At 37.7% G+C, this 24,843-nt stretch overlaps 1 protein-coding gene across 3 annotated transcripts in view; it reads left to right on the top strand.

Moving 5' to 3' along the window:
* The window catches only part of CUL3 (cullin 3), a 93,365-nt gene that overhangs the window by 17,092 nt on the left and 51,430 nt on the right, over positions 1–24,843 (top strand). For all 3 annotated transcript variants that reach the window (XM_011951919.1, XM_011951920.1, XM_011951918.1), the window contains exon 3: positions 18,442–18,555. In XM_011951919.1, the coding sequence (XP_011807309.1) occupies positions 18,442–18,555 (114 nt within the window). The remainder of the gene's footprint in view (positions 1–18,441; positions 18,556–24,843) is intronic.

Here is a 24,843-nt window from a genome sequence, read left to right as displayed (position 1 = left end):
GCTTAAAGTGGTCCCATATTAAGATTAACTGTTGTCTTCATCATCTTAAGCTACTGTAACAAATACCATAAACTGGGTGCCTTAAACCAATATTTCTCACCATTCTGGCAGGTTCTCACTTGTCGAGATTAAGGTGCTTGCAGGTTCATTTTTCTGGTGAGAATCCCCTTCCTGGTCTGTAGACAACCACCTCCTTGCTGTGTCTTCACAAGGCAGGGAGGAGGAGAGGTCGTGTCTCTCATGTATCTTATAATGGTACCATCCTCTTAATGAGGGTACCATTCTCAAGATTTAATTGCCTCCAAAAGGCCCCACCGCTAAATACTATCACATTTGGGATTAGGGCTTCTTAATATGAATTTGGAGAACACAAATACTCAGTCCCATAACAATTATCATTTCAGAACATAGGCAGTTTTTATAATATATTACCCAAAATGACATTCAAGTTGATTGTACTAAATAAATTTTAAAATATGTATATGTTTAATATATGCTAAATTCTTAAATTTACTTTCCTTATACATAGTCATTAATGATCATTGCCAGCATCTGAAAATGTTCTTTTATTTTTTCTTTTCTTTTACACTCATTTGACTAGTCAGTTTTTGACTAGGAAATGTACCAATTTCAGCATGTCTGTTCATTGATTATTTAAAGTGAATTAGATTTTGAAGCCTCTGCTAGTTTCTGTGCTTTTGTTTTCATGTTTACTCCTATTTTATGAGACAGTTTTAATAATCATATAAACGCAGTACTACTGTATTGAATGGGACACTACCGAAAGAGAACTATTAACTGATAGGTAGGACCATCTGACATGTTTGTCTCCTAAGGTAGTAAGTCTCAGTTTGTTCTACTAAATGGGACTTAGGGATGTTACTGGTACAGTATGCAAAAGCGTAGTTTGCATGAAAATCAGTATTGCCTATCTCTGCATTGCATGTTTTGACTAGAAGGTGAGATATTGTTTCAGGGTTCTGTGTTAATACCTATCTTTAATCTCACAATATATCTTTTTTTGTTGCTCTGAAAGCATTACTGTTTGGTCTGCTCATCAGTTTTTAATTCACAGTGCTTTTGGCGGTTAGCTGAACTGCCTGACAAACCATATATTTATTTATTTTAAAGCAGAGTGCTTTTAGTGCTATGGTGTACATAGCCAAGACCCATCTTTTCACGTTGAAGAATTCCAAGGAAATACAATTTTTACATGAACTGAGGGCTGGTTTGTTATATAATTTGTTGGTACTTTGATTTCAAGGTGAAGATAGTGAACATAGTCAAGCATTTTGGTAAAGTAGCACAACACAAACTCCCAGACAGCAGATGACGGGAGGCTTCAGAGAGTACATCTCTTTGGGATGAAAGTAGCTGATTGTTGGCTTTCAAAATAAGTTCACAAAATTGAAGGAGGCATAGAAAATATAAATATTGTTTCTCTAATAAAAGCACTTCTGGTAGGATATTATTTTTCTTGTCTCTGGAAGAATGTTTCCTTTGAGGAAACTGACATCCAAAGGAATTTAGTTCATTTCTCAAGACCACAAGGCAAAATTTAGGGTGTAATGTGGCCTTTATACCTCACCATAAAAAAATCTTGATTTAGAAAATGAAAACATTTCAACTTACACAGGAATTTGTTTTTTAACTTTTTTTCTAAAGTAAAAAAGCTTAGTAATGGAGGAAAAAAGTTCTGCTTTTCAGATTTAAAGACGTTCAGAATATATATCATTTTGTCAAAGTGTCAAAGGTATCCTGTAAGACTTTTCCTATCCCAGAATTCAGCATTCAAAACTGTTTGCCAGGCTCTGTGCTAGGTGTGAGGAATGTATTGGTAAATCGAACACATCTGGTTCCTGCACTTATGAAACAGATAGTAAACAGGTAAACAAGTACTTAGTTATATAATCAAGAAAACGGGATACAGTGATAGAGGAAAAAATGATAAAGACAACTACATACATAGGTTAAGAAAGGGCTGTTTGAGGAAGTGGTAGTGTTTAAGCTGGGATTGCAAGAATGAGAGAGAGCTCACAAGAAAAGTGGGTTGAAGAGTATTCTAGGCAAAGTAAATGGCTATACAATACTTTTTTCTGTAAAGGACCAGATAGTATTTTTGTTTTTCTGAGCCATACATTCTCAGGCACAGCTCCTCAGAGTCTGTTTTTGTAGCACAAAAGCAGCAACAGACCAAATGTAAATGAATGAGCATGGCAGTATTCCAATAAAACTTTAAAAAGGCAGCAGGCTGAGTGCAATGGCTAACACCTATAATCCTAGCACTTTGGAGGCTGATGTGGGAGGAGCACCTGAGGCCAGCAGTTTTGAGACCAGCCCAAGCAACATAGTGAGACCTTGTCTCTACAAAAAAAAAAAAAAAAAATGGCTGGGCATCGTGGCTCACGCTTGTAATCGCGGCACTTTGGGAGGCTGAAGTGGGCGGATCACGAGGTCAGGAGATCGAGACCATCCTGGCTGACACGGTGAAACCCCATCTCTCCTAAAAATACAAAAAATTAGCCGGGCACCTGTAGTCCCAGCTACTCAGGAGGCTGAGGCAGGAGAATGGTGTCAACCCAGGAGGCAGAGCTTGCAGTGAGCCGCGATCGCACAACTGCACTGCAGCCTGGGCGACAGAGCAAGATACTGTCTCAGAAAAAGAAAAATTAGCCGGCCTTGATGGCACACACCTTTAGTCACAGTTGCTCGGGAGTTTGAGGCTGCAGTGAGCTGTTACTGAACTACTGCACTGCAGCCTGGGCAACAGAGTGAATTAAAAAAAAAAAAAAGAAAAGAAAGCGGGAGGCTATTCTTTGCTACTTCCTAAGGTTATTGAATAAAATCCTGTCATAAGTGGGGAGCGAAGAGTTGGTAATGGAGAGGGATGGGACAAGGTGGGATTGCAGAGAGAAGCAGAAGCCAGATCATGCCAGGCCTTGAAGCCATGGCAGAAGGCTTTGTAATTAATTATATGTACATTAGGAAGCCATTTAAGGATTTTAAGCAAGATCAATAAGTTAGAGGGCTTAAGAGTTGAACTAAGGGGAGTAATCCAGTAATTCAGGTGAATAACAGCGATGATTTACACTAGTGTAGTGACAGTTATGATTGAGAAAATTTTAAAATATAAGATATTTTGGATATAGAATGAAAGTTACCTGCTAGCAGATTGATTGTAGGGAATAAGAATCAGTGACAAATCTAAGATCAGTTTTAGGTTTTTGGCTCTTGGCTAACTGGCTAGGTGATTTAATTTTCTGATACAGATTTGGGGCAGACAAAGGAGCTCTGTTTTGAACAGGTTAGTTTTAAGATACCTATAAAATTTGATATGCAAATCAAATTATCTGAGAAGTTTGAACTGAAAATGTGTATTTGGTAATTGTGAACATATAAATGGTACAGGTTGAACATCCCTAGTCCAGAAATTCAGAATGCTCCAAAATCCACAACCTTTGGAGCGCCAACATGATGCCACAGTGGAAAATTCCACAGCTTATCTCATGTGACAGAGTCACAGTCAAAGCATAGCCAAAACTTTATTTCACAGACAAAATTACTAAAATATCACAACATTACCCTCAGGCTATGTGTGTAAGGTGTATATGAAACAAATAAATTTCATGTTTACACTTGGATTCCATCCCCAAGATCTCTCATTATGTATATGCAGACACTCAAATCTGAAAACTGAAACACTTCGGGTCCCCATGCATTTAGGGTGAGGGGTACCCAACCTGTATTTAAAGCCCTGGAAGTAAATGAAGTCACAGAGACAAGAGAAAAGAGGGCCCAGGATTGCACCCTGATTAATTTGAACACTTACTGTTCAGATACATTGAGGATTGCAGTGGAGACTGAAAAGTTGCCAGTTAGTGGTACTTAAGACTTAGCTCTAACCTTACGTTATAAGATGATAATATTTGACAGGTATTTAGCAGAGTTACAGTTTTTCACAACCTTTTTGCGTGTGTGTGTGTGTGTGTGCGTGCGTGCACTTATATGTGTATATGTATGTATTTCAGATACTAAAGCACGTTTTTAAATTTAGGAATAGTAATAATTAGTTTTGCTACTTGTGGGCACGTTAAGGGTGGAGCTATCTTCTTTCATTCTCCTTTCATAAGGTTCCTATTTGGGATTCAAACTTGACTTTAAGCTTGTTGTAGAGTAACAAAGGACTTGCCTTTTCTTCTAACTCCTGTTGAGCACTTTAATAGTAAGAAGTAACCTAGATGCAGCTGCAGTGGGAAAAGTACTAGGTAGAAAATAGAACTGAGCATTGGGACTAATTCTCTCACTAATAATCTTGAGCAAATTACTAAACCTTTCTGGAATTTAAAGTATTAATCTATAAAATGAGTTTGGGGTTGGTTGTTTTAGCCCAAAGAACTTTAAAAATTATGATTATGTGTCTTGATAAGCTTAGGTTAGTAAGACTTAGGAAGATAATAGTCTCTAAGGCTGCTTATTCCTGTGCCATGTGTTTGAAATAAAAACATACTCAATTTTTTTTCTTTTCTTTTTTTCCCCCTGAGACAAGGTCTTACTGTCGCCCAGGCTGGAGTGCAGTGGCGCCATCTTGTCTCACTGCAATCACCGCGTAGGTTCAAGCAAATCTCCTGCCTCAGCCTTCTAAGTAACTGGGGTTACAGGCGTGTGCCACAGTGCTTGGCTAATTTTTGTATTTTTAGTAAATACAGTGTTTTGCCAAGTTGTCCATGCTGGTTTTGAACTCCTAGCATCAGTGATCAACCCGCCTTGGCCTCACAATGTGTTGGGATTACAGGCGTGAGCCACGGTGTCCAGCTTTTTTGTTGTTGTTTTTGTGTTTTGGAGACAAGGCCTTTGTGTTTCCCAGGCTGGAGTACATTGGCGCAATCTCAGTTCACTAATTCTCTGCCTCCCAGGCTGTAGTGATTCTCTCACCTCAACCTCCTGCATAGCTGGACTATCGGCGCGTGACACCATGTCTGGCTAAATTTTTTTGTGTTTTTTTTTGTAGAAACAGGGTTTCCACCATATTACCCAGGCTGGTCTTGAACTCCTGGGCTCAAGTGATCCATCTGCCTCCCAGAGTGTTGGGACTACAGGCATGAGCCATTGTGCCTGGCCTCAATTTTTAATTTTCTTGAAGTCAGGGGAGAAACTTTAGTTTTAATATGGGAAGAGCTTTATTATCTCAATTTTGTAATGCTTAACACTTTTCTTAGATTTACCTTATGCTTAATTTCTTCATTTTTAATACTCCATAGTAATAATCAGATAACATGGTAACCTCATAAATGAACCTATAAAAATTATTGAACTTTGAAAGTTGGTTTCTTAGAAAAATAGCTGAACAAAAAAAGTTAACATTTAAAATTAACTTGTCTTCTTAGTTATTATTGGAAAGAACATTTATTCTAGTGGTTTTCAAAGTTTTTCTATCTGTACGTCCTATTCTTCAAATAGTATCTTACTTCCATCGAATGGGAGGAAGCCAGAATAAGAGGAGCTTCATCCTGCTCACTTTTCATTTATTCAGAAAACTGCCTGTTGAGCAAGGCACTGGTGTAAGCATTTGTACTATATCAAGCAAAGATTCCTGCTTTTGTGGAAGTTATGTTTTAGACTTACATACTTGGATCTATGCCTTGTAGTCTTAATCTGTTGTTCTAAGCACTTCTGTTTTACCGGTAGGGAAATTGCAACCTTAAAGGGGACATAGTTTCAAGTTTTAAGTGACTTTCTTTTTTGAATTTCTTTGTAAACTGCAATGTCTTTTCGTAGAAAAAATAATACCTCACCATTTATCTTCTGTACCTAGGATTTTATTTGCTGAAAATGCTGTCTCTGTGCAAACTACTTTTTCAATATATTTTTCTCCCTATTTCTAGAGGGGGAAGAAGAACCAGTTTTAAGTTTTATATTTGTAAGTAAGTTATTTATGTGGAAATGAAGTTGGTAACTTTAAGGTAAACTGTGAACTTTTCTGTATGTCAATTTCTTAAACAGACTTACTTTTATAATAAAGCTTTTGGAGTGCTTTTCCCTTTCTAGGCAAATATTAATTTAATGGAAAACATTAAAATTAATGTTTTTAATGGCATTTACATACAATATGTAATGACTGCAGTGAGTTAAGGATATTGATAGAAACACTTGGGAATAAGATTTTCCTTAGCAAAGACAGATTGATTTCAGAGGCCCACAGAGATTGAGTTTCTCCTATGTTTCAGCCACCCAAAAATAAATAAGATATGATTCTTGCCAGCAAGAATCCCATAATTTTAGTGAGGTCATCAGATTTCAGGGGGGGATTATTTTGCCTGAGGAATTCAGGGCAAGGTAGAAAGAGGCGGTCACTTTGGATTATACTGAAAGCATTACTCAAGATTCATCATGTGAACAAAGCCAAAATATTGTCCCAGTCGATAACAAGGAGAGAAAGTTGAATGAGAAAAATGGCAGGTAGGTATGAGCATAGTGAGATAGATCGGTGTAGATGGAAAGTGAACATGCTGTTCTTAGTAAAGATGAACAAAAGCATCTTTGAATGTTTTTGTAGGAAATGAGGATAGTAAAGTGGGTTGGTCTAGATTTGGAAAACCATTGTAGGGGATTTGAGTTTTATTCTGTTGGTGCTGGGAGCCATTGCTTTATAATCCTTAGAAAGGCTGACTGCAGTAGCGAAGATGTAGTCAGGTATTTAGGGTGAGTGCCATTTTCAGTGCCTTGTTGCTGCTTGCTCATCTTTAGTTCTCATGCTGTCTTGTCTTGATGTTTAACTTAAAAGTTGTTGGAAGGTACTCAACCCATTATGTTTTTTTGGGATGGTGGTGACAGGAGTGAGAAGAGACTGTGAGCCAGGTGTAAAAACTGTTAATGGGTATGATACGGGGATAGTGACCTAAATATAAATAGTGTAATCCCAAAAGAGACAGAGACTGTTGGGGATAGCGTATGGAAAAGGGATTATTAGAGAGTCAGAAAAACAGCAACCGTGGGATATGAAGGACTTTGGAAATTGAATGGCTTCTACTTTGAAAGGGATGGAAGAGAAATGATGTTGGGGGAGAGTGAGGCTTAAAAGTGTTGTTTTGACAAGTTTGCCCATGTTAAGTATCAGCTATGCTGCCTAAGTTGTTAGGTAGACTGTAAGTACTTTGAGGGCAAGTACCCCCCCATCCTGTTTCTGTTGTATTTTTTAGTGATATTCTTCTACTGTTACTAAGTAAGTGAATAGATGAACTCGGACCTGTTCATTTATCTTTGTGTCTCCTGCTCTTTGCATGTGGTTGGCACTCAGTTGTCTGTTGAAATGAATCTTTTGAGAATACTACCAGCAGTCAAAATGGAAACCACCATGGTTCATAGCCAAAAATAGCTGAGATCTATTTTTTTTTCTCTCTCTCTGTTGGGTAATACCTCTCCCTACTCAAGTTAATTACTAAATCTAACCACCATTTAGAAGGACAGGTGATTATCGGGCTATATGCCTCTGTTTTTTTGAGATTGAGTCTGTCAGTCGGCGTAGAACCAGATGATGTAATCTTGAGAAACCGTGGTTCTTTTTTCTATCATACTCAAGAGAACAAAAGACTAGTTGCTGTGTTGTCATGCTTTGTGTATGTTTTCCTGATTAATTCTGTCAGTGTGCCTGTTACTAAGTTTAACCATGATACTAATGCTATAATAATCGCTTTTAATGTATATCTTAACCATTGGGAATAGGATACTTCACAAATAATAAGTCATAGTGCTGTTTTTCTGTGGTGTACTGTCATTTTTCTATCTGCATTCCTTTCCAATCAGTAAGTAAAATGCTATCATTTTTCATAGTAGTATTTTGTACTGATTGAGAAATCATGATTTTTCTAAGTCATACTATTTTAAGAACACTTTAAAAGCATATTTGAACTAAGAATGCCTTTAAAAAATGTCAAATTTCATGTGATTTTAAAAATAGTATTTGCTTCAACATGTAGCAAATTATCTTTATGTATGAAATTGTGAAAGTTTATTGTCCTAACACCTGTTCTGTGTTCCTTCTTTAAACTTTGTAACTTTTTTGTAGAGCTATTTATTGTATTCTACTTTGTATTGAGGTCATTTGAATGCTAATATTAGGCTCCCCCTTCTCCCCTCTCCCTCAGAGATTGTGGCTGAAAGTGTCTTGTATTCCTCATAGTGCCTAGCACCCTGCTTTGCCTGCTGGAAGCAAACATAAATACATGAATTGTCAGTCTGGGGAAATATTTTGTATACTTTTGAATGGGTGGTTGATGTCTGATAATAGGACCTCATTTCTTTAAGAGCTTCATTTTGGACACTTGAAGCAAAGAGTAAGAATGGGGAACATTTCCACTAAGAATGAATTTGATTTTGAAATTGAGAATAGTGTGTTTTTTGTGAAATGCTGTAAGTTACATTACTGTGTATATTAGAAAGTTACTTAATGAAGAATCTTCTGGTAGCAGTGGAGAAAATGTTTTCCCTACAGTGGCTATCTTACTGTTTTTTTTAAGGATACTGGTATGATTTCTCTGATCACTATTGCCATCTTAATTCTTAAAGTTAATTAGAAATAATGAGAATAACATAGTCTACTGTATGAAAAGGACAGTGAATTTTATGTCATTCAGGAATCTCATCATTAGTTAATTCTTGGAAAGTTTAAAATATCTACAAAACTTTAAATTAATTTTCTTGGCCTTAGTAGAAGCTTGTTTGAGATACAGAAACCTTAAGATTGCTTATGTATTCTGAGAGTAACATCTGTTAACCAAATTTATATTAATTGTACAAATAATTGGAGTTTGGCTGCATTAAGAATTCCTCAAAGAGGAATAGAGTACGAGATAAAAGAGTTCCTTCCAGTTATTCAGAAATTTCTGTCCTTTAGAGGAAAAGAAAGCAAGCGTCCCTGTTCCTGACCTGCCCCTATTTATTATATATGACTTCTGTAAAAATAGCAAAACATTGCAATGTTTCTTTTTAACCTTTTAGATCAGGAATTCTCAGGGTGAGGGAAAGAGCCATGAAGCTTTTTTTCCAAACAGTTGTATCAGCTGTTCTCTATATCTTATGACTTGACTCCCATTGTGATTCACTTTCTGTAGTAAGCCACTTTCATTGATAGGTTTGTGTCATATCGCTGTGGTGTGATAAGGTAGAAAAATTTTGAAATCTTCAAGCATTATTTAATGGCATTTCTTGGGAGAATAAAATTTATATAACTGGCAAAATTTATAAAGTGACAAACCCCCAGACCACATGTGATTAATGCAGGACTGAAAAAAGTATGTTTTAAGTGGAAATTTAAATGCTATTTTTTTTTAACTTTTTTTATATGTGTAAGAATGTTTTTGTAACATTATTTATAATGGTAAACTAAAAGCAACTTACCCATCGTTAATAAAGTGATTGAAGAAATTATGGCATTAAGTGCTGTTTTTGTAGGTCATAGTAAATGTTGCATGTTTTTGTATTGCGCTGTCTTTAACAGATGAAACAGGCAACATCTTTTGGAATTTAGAGCCAGAAAGATAGCAGGCATCCAGTGGCTGTCAATTATTTGAAAATAGAAGCCCTAATTTTAAAAATCATACAAAACTATTATAAATCATATTTAATCAGGGGAAATGAAGTCTTTTCGGCACTGGTACTAAGTAAGGCATTTCAGTGGAACATGATGTCATTGATCTAATCAACCATAGTCACATCACAGGTAAAGAGGTGCTACAGACTAGATAGGTTAGGTGACTTGGTCAGAAGAGTCCTTAGTTAGTGACTTCCTGGGCAGTTGTCTGCAGAGAGGTTGAGTATCCCTAATCCAAAAATCCAAAATCTGAAACTTTTTTGTTTTGTTTTGTTTTTGAGATGGGAGGATCTCACTCTGTCACCGTAGCTGGAGTGTAGTGGCATGATCTTGGCTCACTGCAGCTTCCACCTCCTGGGCTTAAGTGGGCTCCCACCTCAGCCTGCTGAGTAGTTGGAACTACAGGCACGCACCATCACGCCCAGCTAATTGTTTGTATTTTTGGTGGAGACAAGGTTTCGCCATGTTGTCCAGGCTGGTCTCAAATTCCTGAGCTCAAGTCATCTGCCCACCTCAGCCTCCCAGAGTGCTGGGATTACAGGCATTGAGCCACCACACCTGGCCAAAATCTGAAACTTTTTGAGTGCTGAGATGATGCTTTAAGGAAATGCTCATTGGAGCATCTCAGATTTTGGATTTTCAGATTAAGGATGCTCACCTGGTAAGTATTATATTCGAAAATCTGAAAAAGTCAAAAATCTGAAACACGAGTGTCCTCCAAGCATTTTGGATAAATGATACTCAACCTTAGATGATTTTGATTATCTTAGCTTCTGGGTGAATGTTAAAATACTATAGATTTATAGAATGATATACCTTTGAGTTATTGTACTTCTGTGATGCTTTTTAATGTCCTGGTATAATTAGGATGTGCTCCACGTTATTATGTCTCATTTTATGTTTTTAATACATGATAAGTATTTTTTCGATGGACAGTAATGCCAAGTATAAATTTCTGTACTTTGGGAATTTGTCTATATTTGGACCTAATGTTGTCCTGAACTTGGAGACTTGTTTACCAAGTAAGTCCTCAATTTTCAATATTCTGTATCATCATTGATTATGTGACTCTGTTTTAGTTTCAGTGAACTTTAGAATTAAAGTTCTTAATTTGTTTTAGCTGATGATTTCTTTGTTTTACCTAGACGTTTATTAGGATTGGCTGGCTGGATTTTGCCCCAGGCATTGAAATTTAGAGTGAAAAATTTTAATTAATGATTAAAAAACAATTATGTGCGTTGTGGGGTATGGGAGTACTCTGCACATTATGTCCTTTAGCTCTTCAGCTAGCCCAAGAGCTGCTGGCCCAGTATCAGCTTCCTTGTCAATCCACGGAGATCCTTGAGAAGGAAAACTCAAGGGCAAAGTTTGGGAGCCTGTAGCTCCTGGTCATGCCAATGCCTGCTGTTCTCTCCTGACGTCTTCCTTTACAACTCCTTTTGTTTCTCTTTACCAGTAATTTGACTGACTTGAGGATGTGTATATTGCAGCTTGGACATTAATTTATCATTAAGCAGGTTTTATTATACAGTTGAAAATAGGCCAGACACGGTGACTCGTGTATAATCCCAACACTTTGGGAGGCCAACGTGGAAGGATCATTTTGAGGCCGGGACTTGGAGACCAGCTTGAGCAAAACAGACCCCTTACCTACGTACACGCACGCAAGCACGCACACATGCACGCGCGCATGCGCCCCAGAAATGCTGGTGTGTGCTGCTGAAGTCCTAGCTACTTGGGAGGCTGAGGTGGGAGCATAACTTGTGTCCAGGAGCTTGAGGCTGCAGTGAGCTATAATTGTGTCACTGTACTCCAGTCTGGGTGAAAGAGTGACACCTTATTTCTTTTTTTTTTTTTTTTTTGAGACGGAGTCTTGCTCTGTCGCCCAGGCTGGAGTGCAGTGGCCGGATCTCAGCTCACTGCAACCTCCACCTCCCGGGTTCATGCCATTCTCCTGCCTCAGCCTCCCGAGTAGCTGGGACCACAGGCGCTGGCCACCTCGCCCGGCTAATTTTTTGTATTTTTAGTAGAGACGGGGTTTCACCGTGTTAGCCAGGATGGTCTCGATCTCCTGACCTCGTGATCCGCCCGTCTCGGCCTCCCAAAGTGCTGGGATTACAGGCTTGAGCCACCGCGCCCAGCCGACACCCTATTTATTAAAAAAAGAAAAAGTTTCCTTTTGACAGTAATTTTAATCTTTGCTAAGGATTTAATTTTTAAAAATGCAAGAAAAGCTATATCCACAGAAACAAATAGACAAATTTGAATTGTTGCAGAGTGATTCATAAGGTTGATACACTCAAATTGTTTAACAATTCTTTCATTGTTTGGAATTTAAATTGCTTTTATGAATAAAGCTTGTGGCATCATAGCTTATGTTTATGATAAAATCATAAAACAGGACCCAATTTTCAAATAATAATTACTTCAAATTTTTAAAAATTAGTATATAATAAAATTGGCCTTTATTTTCATCTCTGTGAATTTCAGCACACATGTAGATTCATGTAACCACTGTCACAGTTGATACAGAACAGTCGATTGACCCCAGTAAACTCCCTGTTACCCTTTATAGTTCTCTTAATCTCTAGTTCCTGACAACCACTGATCTGCTGTCTAACACTATAGTTTTTGATTTTTTTTTTTCAAGAGTGTCGTATAATTGGAATTATAGTTTGAAATCTTTTGAGACTGGTTTCTTTCATTCAGCATAATTATTTTGAGATTGATCCAAACTATTGTATCAATAATTTGTTCCCTTTTATGGCTGATACTCTGTTGTATGAATGTACCACAGTTTGCTTATTCATTTACCTATAAACTTGTTGAAAGACGTTTTGTGATTGCAAGTAGAGCTCGTATGAACATTTGTGTGTGATTTTTGTGTGAATGTAAGTTTTCATTTCTCTAGTAAATATATAGAAGTAGGGTTGCTGGGTCATGTGATGTTATTTAACTTCCTAAGACCTGCCAACTGTTTTCTGGTAAGGCTGTACCATTTTGTGTATGGTAGTTCTAGTTGTTGCAAATCTTCGTCGGCACTCGATACTGTCAGCATATTTTATTTTAGCCATTCTGATGGGTGTGTGTAGTGGTATCTCATGGTTTTAATTAGCTTTTCCCTAATGACTTAATGTGGTTGAACATCTATTCATGAACAAAATTGCCATCTGTATATCCTCTTTTGTGAAGTGTCTGTTCGAGTCTTTTGCCCTTTTTAAATTTATTTGCTGTCATTGCTAAGTTGAAAGAGTTGTTTTTTTTTTTTTTTAATATGTTCTGGATACAAGTCATTTGGTTTTTCTCCTAGTGTGTAGCTTCTCTTTGTTACTGTGTCTGCAGAACAAGTTTTTAGTTTCAGTAGAGTCCAGTTTAGCATTTTTTCTTTTATAAATTATGCTTTTGGTATCATTTGCTTAAAATTACCAGATGACATCATCTTCTTACATTTTATTGTAATACAGCCTTTTTCTTTGGACTACTATGGTGCATTGGAAATGATATGATACAGCTAGGTATTTTCTCCTAAACCAAAAGTTAATATTAAATGTTAATCAGTGTCATTAAAAACTTAGGACTCTTCTCACTCACAAGTGGGAGTTGAACATTGAGAACACTTGGACACAGAGACGAAAACATCACATACCAGGGCCTGTTGGGGGCTGGGAGGTGAGGGGAGGGAACTTAGAGGATGAGTCAATAGGTGCAGCAAACCACCATGGCACACATAAACCTGTGTAACAAACCTGCACATTCTGCACATGGATGCTGTGGGTGTTTTTTTGTTTGTTTTTTAGAAGAAAAAAGCAGGACTCAGAATTGCATAAGTGCTATTATTACAACAATATAAAAACATGTTCATGTTGAAGAAGTTCTGCAAAGGGAAGAAACAGAAATGGCTAGTGTGGGAGCCAGTGGTTTCCTAGTCCTGGATGGTGTATCAGAATCACCTGGGTAGATACTTTAAAATTAGGGTTGTCTTTTGATCTTGGGTGGCTCCCCAGGTGTTTCTTCTTCTTTCTTCCTTCTTTCTTCTTCCTCCTTCCTCTCCCTTTTTTTTTAAAAAATATCAACTTTATAATATATATATAAATATATATAAAAATATAAAGTTTATAAAAAATATAAACTTTGGTTTTTAGAGCAATTTTAGATTTACACCAAAATTCAGTGGAGAAACTGGACACAGTGTAATCCTAGCACCTTGGGAGACCGAGGCGGGTGGATCACTTGAGGTCAGGAGTTCAGGACCAGCCTGGCTAACAAGGTGAAACTGTGTCTCTGCTAAAAGTACAAAAATTAACCAGGTGTGGTGGCGCACATCTGTAATCCCATCTACTAGTGAGGCTGAGCCAGGAGAATGGCTTGAACCTGGGAAGCAGAGGGTGCAGTGAGCCGAGATTGCGCCACTGGACTCCAGCCTGGGCAACAGAGCGAGACTCTGTCTGAAAAAAAAAAAAAAAAAGTGATGGACGGAAGATACTAAGATTTCCCATATACACCCTTACCCCAACATATGCACAGCCTCCCCCCATTGTGCACATCCCACATTTATTACAGTTGATGAACCTACGTTGACAGGTCATCATCACTCCATAAAGTCCATAGTTGAGATGAGGGCTCACTTTTGTAATGAACTCAGTCTATGCGATTGGACATACATTCACTAGTATAGTATTATACAGAATAGTTTCACTGCCCTGCGAATCCTGTGCGCTGCCTACTTATATACCTATTTTTTTTGCTGTCTCCTTAGTTTTGCCTTTTCCAGAATGTCATATAGTTGGATCATACAGTATACACCCTTTTCAGGTTAGCTGCTTTAACTTTGTAATAGCACTTAAGTTACCTCCATGTCTCTTCATGGCTTAATAGCTCATTTCTTTTTAGTGCTGAGTAATATTCCGTTTTCTAAATACAGTAAAATTTATTAATCCATTCATCTGCAGAGGAACGTCTTGGTTTCTTCCAAGTTTTGGCAGTTATGAATCAAGTTGCTTTAAACACTAGTGTGTAGGTTTTTGTGTGGACATAAGTTTTCACCTCATTTAAGCAAATACTCGGGAGTGTGATTGCCAGATTATATGGTAAGAGCGTGTCTAGTTTTGTTAGAAACTGCCTTCCACAGTGACTCTACCATTTTGCATTCCCACTGGCAGTGCATGAGATATTCTGCTGCTGTACGTCCTTGCTAGCATTTGGTGTTGTCAATGTTTTGGCCATTCTCAGAGGTATGTAATGGTATCGGATTGATGTTTTAATTTGCAGTATCCTAGTGACATATGATCTTCTCAAATGCTTACTTGCCATCTGTATATTTTCTTTGGTTTTAAAAATTGAGTTACTTTCTAAGTTTTAAGAATTCTTTATATATTTTGGATAATAGTTCTTTATTAGATTTGTCTTTTGCAAATACTTTCTCCCAGTCTGTGGCTTGTTTTCTCATTCTCTTCTCTGAAGTCTTACTTATTTTTAGAGATAGGGTCTTGCTGTGTTGCCCAGGCTTGCCGCAAACTCCTGGGATCAAACAATCCTACCCCCTCAGCCTCGTGAGTAACTGAGCCCACAGATGCACTACTGCATCATACTTAAATCTGTTTGTAAAAGCTCTTGGGTGACTCTAATTCTCTGCCTGATTTGTGATCCACTGTTTTGAGCTTTCTCTTCCTTCCTTTGCAAAGCTAGTGCCAGGCACAGCCATCAGTTCTCCATCACTCATACTTCATTTCATCTTTTTTGTCACAGCTGGTCCCATCCTGCTCTCAATTTCTCTAGTGTTGCTACTACTTCTTCCATGTCTCTCCCTTCAAATTTCAACTCTATCTGTGTAATTTCGTTATAGGTTTTCTTTAATTATCTGTTCATACTTAATCCATAGGCCCTTTTGGTTCTGGTACCACCTGTATAGCAGGGTTCCCTCCCATTTGCCTTGCTGGTGCAGAAAGTAGGTAATTGTGTTAGGCCATGAGATTAACAATGTTACCCTGGGAGGGGTATTTCCACCATATTTCCCATGCTTGCCTGCTTTTTCAATTTTTTATAAGATGTTAATAATTTGTAAAATAAAGATCTTTTTTTCACTTACTGTGTAATTTATGTGCCAACTTAACCATCTTTTTAAAAGCTTATTTTAATCTTCATAATCTTCATCTCATTCCTACCATTTTATTGTGTATGTTTGAATAAATATCTGTTCACTTTCAACTAATTTTCCACAGAAATGTTAGAGGAAAAATTTTTTGTTCATAGTGTAGTGTGAATAAGAAGACCTTGCAGTAGTATATCTAAGGCATTCATTTTATTTCTTTTAGTCATGAGTTTGTGTGTGTGCATAATTGAAAAATAAACATAAAATTAGCTCTTAATTGCAGCTATTTTCTGCTAGTAAAATTCACTGTTATTGGTTGGTCAGGATAATTTTTTGAGGTATGATGCAAATAAGGCAGTTATTTATGACACAGTGTACTAGTAGATCACATTTTATTTTGCTGAAAGGCAGGTATAAATATAAATGACAAATATGTAAATACTCGATATATTTTATCATAAAATGTACAAATCAGTGATTTTAAAGAACATGCCTTATTTTATAACGTTAACTTTTTATTTAATTGGACAGTTTTTCATTCATTCAACAAATATGCAGGCACATTTATGTGTTCCAAATTCAGGGTGATTTTAATGTAGTTAACATTTAAGTTAATTTTATAATGTAGCAGTATGTAGAAGTTCATATAAGTCCTTTAAGAATAATTAATGGACTTGATAATCTGATGTTTCAAATACGTTTTTTTTTTTTTGTATGTAGTATAGATTGCTCTTGCATTGTCATGATTTTAATTTAATTGCTACTCTTCGGTAAAGGAATACAAAGCTTGGTGTAAAATTTTGAAAATAAGCACGTTTTCAACTTGCTGGGTTTTTGTGGGGGAGATTTGCATCTGACAAGTGCTAGATTTAATGAGTTGAAACAAGTGATACATTATTCATTTTGTATAAGTATTTCTGTTAACTAACGATATAGTTAAAATTTTCGGAATAATTTCTGGATGATGTTACTTGAAGTCATGGAGCTTAGTCTTGTGAACAAAAGATTAAATATATGATACAATTCTAAATTATGTGGTATAGGCCTAGTGATTTTTATACTGTACATTTAGTAGACTAGATGTATTGTCTCATCATTAAATCTAATAACCTCATTTTCCTCAATATGTAGGAAAAGATTCTGTTTTCTTAGTTTTAACTTACTCTTCCACAGTGTGTTGTGTGTATTTTCTTTGGCGCTTTTAGCCACTTGTTCATATTAGATCTGATAACAGAGTGGTGTTTTATTTTTGTGTATTTATAATTGTTTCAGAGTTGTCTTTGTATCTCAACATACATTAAGTAGTTGATGTTTCTCAGAAAGCACCATAACTTCAGCTTTTTCCTAATCTGAAAAAGTGTAACCACTATTAGAAATTCTCTATGGGAAAGGATATTTGGAGATAAAATAGTTTTGTTTAGGCTAGAGTTATTGAGAGTTTTTTGAGCTGGATTATGGAAGGTTGGTTGGATTTGAATAACTGTAGAAGTTGGCAGTATAGTCCCAAAGTGTTTCAGGAACTTAGAGACAAACACACGATGACTTTGTGATAAAACGAGAACCAGAGTCTGGATTCTGTTTCTGAGTGAAATGGTCTTTCTCCTGGGCAGCTAGCATAACAGGAAGGAGTAGTGGTCAATAACATTTTATCAGGATGGTACTAAGCTTGTGGACTGTGGAAAGGAATTCTTGAAGTCTTGAGTAGTCTTTATCAGGGTTGGATTAGAAAGACATTTCAGACTCAAAGGAACTTTATGTGCAAAAGCAGATATCCTGAAAGAGCTTACGTTGGAGGTGAATCATGGCATTGGAGGGCAGGGATATGAAATAAATGGTATTACATATACCAAGCACTATTCTAGGTGTGGGATATACACATGGAAAAGACAGAAATCCTGCCACCATGGAGACATTTACAGTTTAGTGGAAGAAACAATAAACAAATAAATTGTAATATTGTAGGTAATGATGAATACTATGACAGGAAACAAATTGTATAGTGAAGAAGTAGAGCTAGGGATTCTTTGAAATAATTGGTTGGGAAAGACCTTTCCAGAGACGAAATTTGAGCAAAATAAAGTGAGTGGGACGAGCCATGTGAATTGAGGCAGAAGGAATGGCAGAGCACAGTTGCTGTATTTAGTAAAGAGGCCATTGTAGCTGAAGTGTGCTAAGTAGTTTATTATAGAGTGTTTACTGAGTACTAAGCACTGTTTTAAGTGTATTACTAGTGTTAATTCAATTCTTAACAACAATCCTACAAGAAGAGTGCTATTTCACATATAAGGAAACAGGCACAGAGATTAATTTATCCCAGGTCACCCAGTTTGTTAGGGAGCTGGGATTGGAGCCCAGGTAATTGACTCCAAAATCAGTGTTCTTAACCATTATTCAAAGTTGGGGAAGGGAAGGTGTAGTAGGAAATTTAGCAGTAGCATGGAGCCAGTCTTACAGGCCCTTATAACTTGCTATAAAAATATAGGATTTTACTCTGACAATGATGTTAAGTCATTGGAAGGTTGAGAAATACCTAGGAAGTTGATTAATGTTCTGGAGATCAGAAGAGAAGTCTGTACTATACATATACATTTGATAACTCATCTGTGTATATAAGTTATAGCTTAAAATATTTCCAGTAGCCTATAACATTTCTTTGATTTAAAATTAAGGATTCCACTTCATTATTTTATTAAACAGATATGTGCATGCCTATATATATGAGTGTGTGGATGTGTGTGTGCAAACTAATGAACTCTTCTGTTACTAGGTGCGAGAAGATGTACTAAATTCATTGAATAACAACTTTCTTCAAACGCTAAATCAAGCTTGGAATGATCATCAAACAGCTATGGTGATGATTAGAGACATACTAATGTACATGGTAAGTAGAGCTTTTTTAATGTTTTCTTCCTTTAAGCAGTTAAGCATTTGAAGGCTGGGCCTGTAATCCCAGCACTTTGGGAGGCCAAGGTAGGCAGATCATTTAAGGTCAGGAGATTGAGACCAGCCTGGCCAGCCTGGCAAAACCGTGTCTCTACTAAAAATACAAAAATTAGGTGCGGTGGTGGGCACCTGTAATCCCAGCTACTTGGGAGGCTGAGGCAGGAGAGTTGCTTGAACCGGGGAGGTGGAGGTTGCAGTGAGGTGAGATCGTGCCACTGCACTCCCACCTGGGCAACAGAGGAACAAAAGGAAATTAAACATTTCAAAACTCAATGACTTTCTGTCTAACTTATAGTACGTCTCAGTGTGGAAGGTGGTTTTTGTTTTTTAAATAGACAGTACTTTCTTTGTAAGGGCCAGCCTAAGCCCATGTGAATAAAAATCTTAATTGTTCACATAGTTAGTGAATGCTTAGAATGTGAAACTGAAAGGGAATGATTTAATTTTTTTCTTAGTATTTAGCACTTGTCAATGAAAAATATGGAAAAAGCCTTATTAACATCTCTTCTTAAGAGTTGTTAAATGACAATACGAGAAACAAAAGCTGAATATTCTCTTACAAGTTTTTACATCCTAAATTCTTTTTTTTTTTTTTTGAGATAGAGCTCACTGTGTTACCCAGGCTGGAGGTGCAGTGGCGCTCTCTCTGCTCACTGCAAGCTCTGCCTGCCGGGTTCAGACCATTCTCCTGCCTCCGCCTCCCGAGTAGCTGGGACTACAGGCACCCACCACCACGCCCAGCTAATTTTTTTTGTATTTTTTAGTAGAAACAGGGTTTCACCGTGTTAGCCAGGATGGTCTCGATCTCCTGATCTCGTGATCTGCCCACTTCAGCCTCCCAAAGTGCTGGGATTCAGGTGTGAGCCATCGCACCCAGCCCAAATCCTAAATTCTTACATCTTCAGTGAGAGAGGATATCATATTAATACAAGTATTTTTCCTGATAATCATACTCTCATAGCTGCCATCTATTTCTCTTAATAGTAAATTATTGCAGTGCACTATTGCGGCTAGTCTTGTTTAAGGATATTAGCTTCTCCACATGTATATTCCATTTTCACCGGCTGTTGCTGTATTTTATTTTTATCAGTCAAGAAAAAAAATCCTGTTCAGCAAGACCACTTGGAAAACACTGACTTTGATCTGAGCTGTTTAATAACTTTCAGAGAGATTAAATTATCAGTTAAAAAAAACTTGGTATTATAGAATGACTCTAGATTCATTAAGTTTAATTATTGTGTCACTCAAAAATTAGCAAGTTAATGACTTGTTTTACTTCAGGGTTTATGTTTGTGTATTGGATATAATTATTTTTTCCCAAGGTTTTGCCTTTTTATATTTTTATTTCTAGTTTTTTTAGTTTTAATGTAGTGATGAGAGCTTGTCCTAGTTTCTTTTACTTGGTAGAATAAAGCAATGTTTGGAAAGAATTTCCAATGAGAACAAACAACTGTAAAGTTTTTTGTTCTGCCCTGTGATTTCAGTCAGGCCTTTTACCCCTGGTTTTGTAAGGGCTTAGTGGTAAAGGGGTCAGGGAGAGGTCACTTCACTCTTAAGGGATTTGATAAAAGGTATAACAAATTATTTAGCTTTTCTGAGCATCATTTTTCTCATCCGGTTATAAATTAACCTTGTGTTATCATTTTGAAGTTAAATGAGATGGTATGAGACAACATGTATCATAATATCTGGCATATAAATTTGAAATAAGTTAACTTGTTGCTGTTTTCGAAGTTCTAGATATGGTGAGTCTTTAAATTGCATCCTAACTATCTAACATTAAGATAAAAAACCACTTGTAATCTTACGGTTTATTCTGTTGACAAAAGAAGTATTTTAAAATTTTATACACATGCATACTCTGATGTTATTTTTAAAGTCTGTTTTATTTTAGTCCTCTGCCTCCCTTTTTTTTCTTTTTTCTTCTTCCTCTTTTTTTTTCTTTTTTTTTTTTTGCAGTGAAATCTCAAATCTTGAATTCTGGGTCTACACATGGTCAAGAAGTTAATTATTTCATGCCTCAGGTTCCTTGTCTATAAAATGAAAATAATATGGAGTAGAGTAGCCATGAGGATTAAGCGGAACTATTCATGTAAAGCACTTGTAGGGCTTGGCCCATAGTAACATGCTCATTAGAGATTAACTGGTATTATTTCTTGTCCCTTCATCTTTTCATCAAACCCGTTTGGTTGTACCACAGTGCTGCATGAACTGAAAATTCATACAGGGTAGATCGATGCCACTGTTTGTCACATCAAAGACCTGTGGTCAACCCTTCACACTGCCCAGCAGTTTCACTCTTTTTCGTTAGTCAGCTTGCTCCAGCAGTTATTTCTCTTCAGACCTCCAGCTCTGCCTTGGGTTCTCTCCCTTGTAGTAAATGATATTGCCTTCTACTTCTCAGAGAAAAGAGAAAGCATCAGGTAGGAACTATGCTTCTGTTTTGCCACTAAATCTAGAACTTTACTAGTATTTTCTCCCCTTTTATGTTTTTCTTTTTCCCTCTTTTAGTAGAGGGTGGTATCCTCTTCTGTCAGAGGCCATGTTTCAACCTGTGCTATGGGTCAGTCCCCTTCTGTCTTGTCATGAACCTTCAGTATTTTAGGGTTCTGCCTTTCATATTGGATCTTAACCAGCATTAAACATAGTCAAGCCACTCACTCAATCCTCAGAATAGCCGGGCTCGGTGGCTCAAGCCTGTAATCCCAGCACTTTGGGAGGCCGAGACGGGCGGATCACGAGGTCAGGAGATCGAGACCATCCTGGCTAACACGGTGAAACCCCGTCTCTACTAAAAATACAAAAAACTAGCCGGGTGAGGTGGCGGGCGCATGTAGTCCCAGCTACTCGGGAGGCTGAGGCAGGAGAATGGCGTAAACCCGGGAGGCGGAGCTTGTAGTGAGCTGAGATCTGGCCACTGCACTCCAGCCTGGGTGACAGAGTGAGACTCCGTCTCAAAAAAAAAAAAAAAAAAAAATCCTCAGAATATAATTCCATTAAATTCTCCGGTGAACCCCCGTGCTGTCTCCAGCACATCTGTCATTCATAGCTAAATGTGTCATAAGAAATGTTGACATGTGCCATCTTCGTTTTCTCTTCTTTCATACACTTTGAATACACTATAGTTAAGCTTCTACCTCAACTATCATGTTTGGTTTTGCCCTTGCTAGTATCACCATGGTATCTGTGCATCTCAGAATACAAAGAGACTGCTAATCCCCATTCTCCTTGATTTTTTTTTTTTTAAAGCAGCATTTGCCATAGTTGGTCATTCCTTCCTTCTTCTAACATGTTTCCTTGATTTCTGTAACAAAGAACTCTCTTTGTATGCCTCTTACCTGACTTTTTACTGTTTCTTAGCCTCTCCTTCTCCAACTACTACTAACTGCCCCCACCATCCCCCCTTAAATAGAGGCATTCTTGGGATTTAGTCCTAGATGTTCTTCTCATGGTACGCGCGCTCTTTACCTTCGGGAGCTTCATGTGCTTCTGTGCGGATGATTCCCAAATTATGTTTCTAGCTTCATTTTCTGAGATTCAGACTCATATATTCATTTGTCTAGTTAATGGAGCCCTCATTCTCTGAAGTACTTCAAACTTGGCACGTCCAAATGAGCTCATAATCACTATCATTCAGTTGTTCATACTGAAACCTGAGAATTATTCTTTTTTTTTTTTATTTTTTATTTTTTGAGACAGACTCTCGCTCTTTCGCCCAGGTTGGAGCGCAGTGGCGCTGTCTCGGCTCACTGCAAGCTTTGCCTCCCGGGTTCACGCCATTCTCCTGCCTCAGCCTTCCAAAGTGCTGGGATTACAGGCGTGAGCCACTGCGCCTGGCCATATTCTTGTAAGTTCCTCCTTTCTCCCTACATTATCTGTTGCTAGACTCTGCAGTTTTCTCTTTATTGTCTATTATTCAACATCAAACCACCTTCATTTCTTTCTTGAAATATTCAGTGTTGTTAGTCTTACAGTGTTCACTGGGCTCTTCTCTGTTTTCCATATTGCTCCCAGGATTACTATTTTAAAGCCTAATCTGATCATGTTACTGCCCTGTTGAAATCCTTACCTCTCATCTTGGAATTCTTTTACATGTTTTCTGTCTGGAAATGTTTCTAGAATTTTTTTTTTTTTCCCCTTAATGTCACTTGCTCTACTTACTCTTTATGTCTTACCTTATATTTCTGGTAAGCTTTCCCTGACCCACGTACTCCCTGCTGGCTGCAGTTGCTCTCATTGTACCTAGTACTATTCCTTTGCAACATTTATCACAGTCATTAACAACCCAACTGTTCAGTGTATAGTTTGCCCACTAGACTGTATGAGGATGGAAACAATGTTTGTGTCACTATTACGTGTTTAATACCTACCACAGCTCCTTGTACAAACTAGGCGCTAACATATGTGTTTATTGAATTGGTGCAGATGTTATATAGTATGTTTTTTTAATAAACTACACTTTTTAAAAATGCTTATTAAAAATAGCTATTTTAGGCCAGGCACAGTGGCTCACACCTGTAATCCCAGCACTTGGGGAGGCCTAGGTGAGTGGATTACTTGAGGCCAGGAGTTTGAGACCAGCCTGTCCAATGTGGTGAAACCTCGTCTCTACTAAAAACAAAAAATTTGCCAGGTATGGTGGTGCATGCCTATGATCCCAGCTACTCGGAGGCTGAGGCAGGAGAATCGCTTGAACCTGGGAGGCAGAGGTTGCAGGAAGCCAAGATCATGCCACTGCACTCCAGCCTGGGTGACAGAGTAAGACTCTGTTGCAAAAAAAAAAAAAAGGCTATTTTAGATTCAAAAATAAAGTGTTGATACCTTCATGTTCTACAAGATAAATTTTTAAAATTTTTCATATTCTTCATTTACTTATATTGCCTTTTTATGTGTAGTGTTCTAGGGTTAATTAAAATGTACTTAAAAGTACATTTTTATGTTTTTATTTTTTTTGAGACAGGGTTTGCTCTGTCGCCCAGGCTGGAGTCCAGTGGCACAGTCTAAGCTCACTGCAACCTCCGCCTCCTGGGTTGAAGCGATCCTCCTGCCTCAGCCTCCTGAGTAATCGGGACTACAGGTGCACACCAGCACACCTGGCCAATTTTTGTATTTTTGGTAGAGATGGGGTTTTGCCATGTTGGCCAGGCTGGTCTCGAACTCCTGGGCTCAAGTGATCCACCTGCCTTGGCCTCCCAAAGTGTTAGGATTACAGGCATGAGCCACTGTGCCCAACCAAAAGTACATTTTAAAAATAAGGTAAAATTTAATATACTTTGAAATGAATTAAACTGTACAAAATGATTTTTGATAAAAATATGCACCTAACCAATACCTCATTTAAGATAAAATATGTTTTTAATTTTTCAAAAATCAAAAAAGTTTTCTGTGGACATCTCCACTTTTTTTCTCTTTTTTTTTTCGTAAGACTTTACCCTCAACCTAGGCTCTTAGGTCATATTACCAAGTATGCAGGTTTCTTGTGGTTACTGGCTCTAACTATTGGGATTTTAGATCTTAGGCCCAGAGCAGAAGGAGAGAAGAAACTTCGTTGTCTGCCCACCCACTACCTACTCAGCTAGCTTTTTTTTTTTTTTTTTGAGATGGAGTCTCACTCTGTCACCCAGGCTGCAGTGCAGTGGCACGATGATCTCGGCTCACTACAAGCTCCGCCTTCCAGGTTCACGCCATTCTCCTGCCTCAGCCTCCCAAATAGCTGGGACTACAGGCACCCACCACCACACCCAGCTAATTTTTTGTATTTTTAGTAGAGATGGGGTTTCACCGTGTTAGCCAGGATGGTCTCCATCTTATGACCTCATGATCCGCCTGCCTCAGCCTTCCAAAGTGCCGGGATTACAGGTGTGAGCCACCACACCTGGCTTAGCTGACTTTTACTCTGACAAGGAGGTGTCTGTGTCTAAAATGTTATGCATGATACTATGGGACACACTCCCTCTTGAGAATGTAAATAAAGTCACAGGTTACATGGTGGAGATATGCATTGTTCAAAATTTGCCCCACATAACTTTGTTGTTTGGCAGGTTTGGTGTTGCAAAAAGTCAGGTCTACATGTCTCTTGATGGAACGTGTGGCCTCTAGTTTCTGCCACTCCACCCCTTCCTAACGTTTGAGACTTGCATTACCTGTTTGGCTCCTGAGTTGTAATCCCTGCTTTACTTATATTTGTTAATTTGATTCATTCTTTTTTTTATTTCCTTTTATTTTT

Source organism: Colobus angolensis, unplaced genomic scaffold, assembly GCF_000951035.1.
Source record: "Colobus angolensis palliatus isolate OR3802 unplaced genomic scaffold, Cang.pa_1.0 Scaffold33, whole genome shotgun sequence".
Taxonomy (NCBI): Eukaryota; Metazoa; Chordata; class Mammalia; order Primates; family Cercopithecidae; genus Colobus; species Colobus angolensis.
This window is presented reverse-complemented; position numbering and strand designations above follow the sequence as displayed.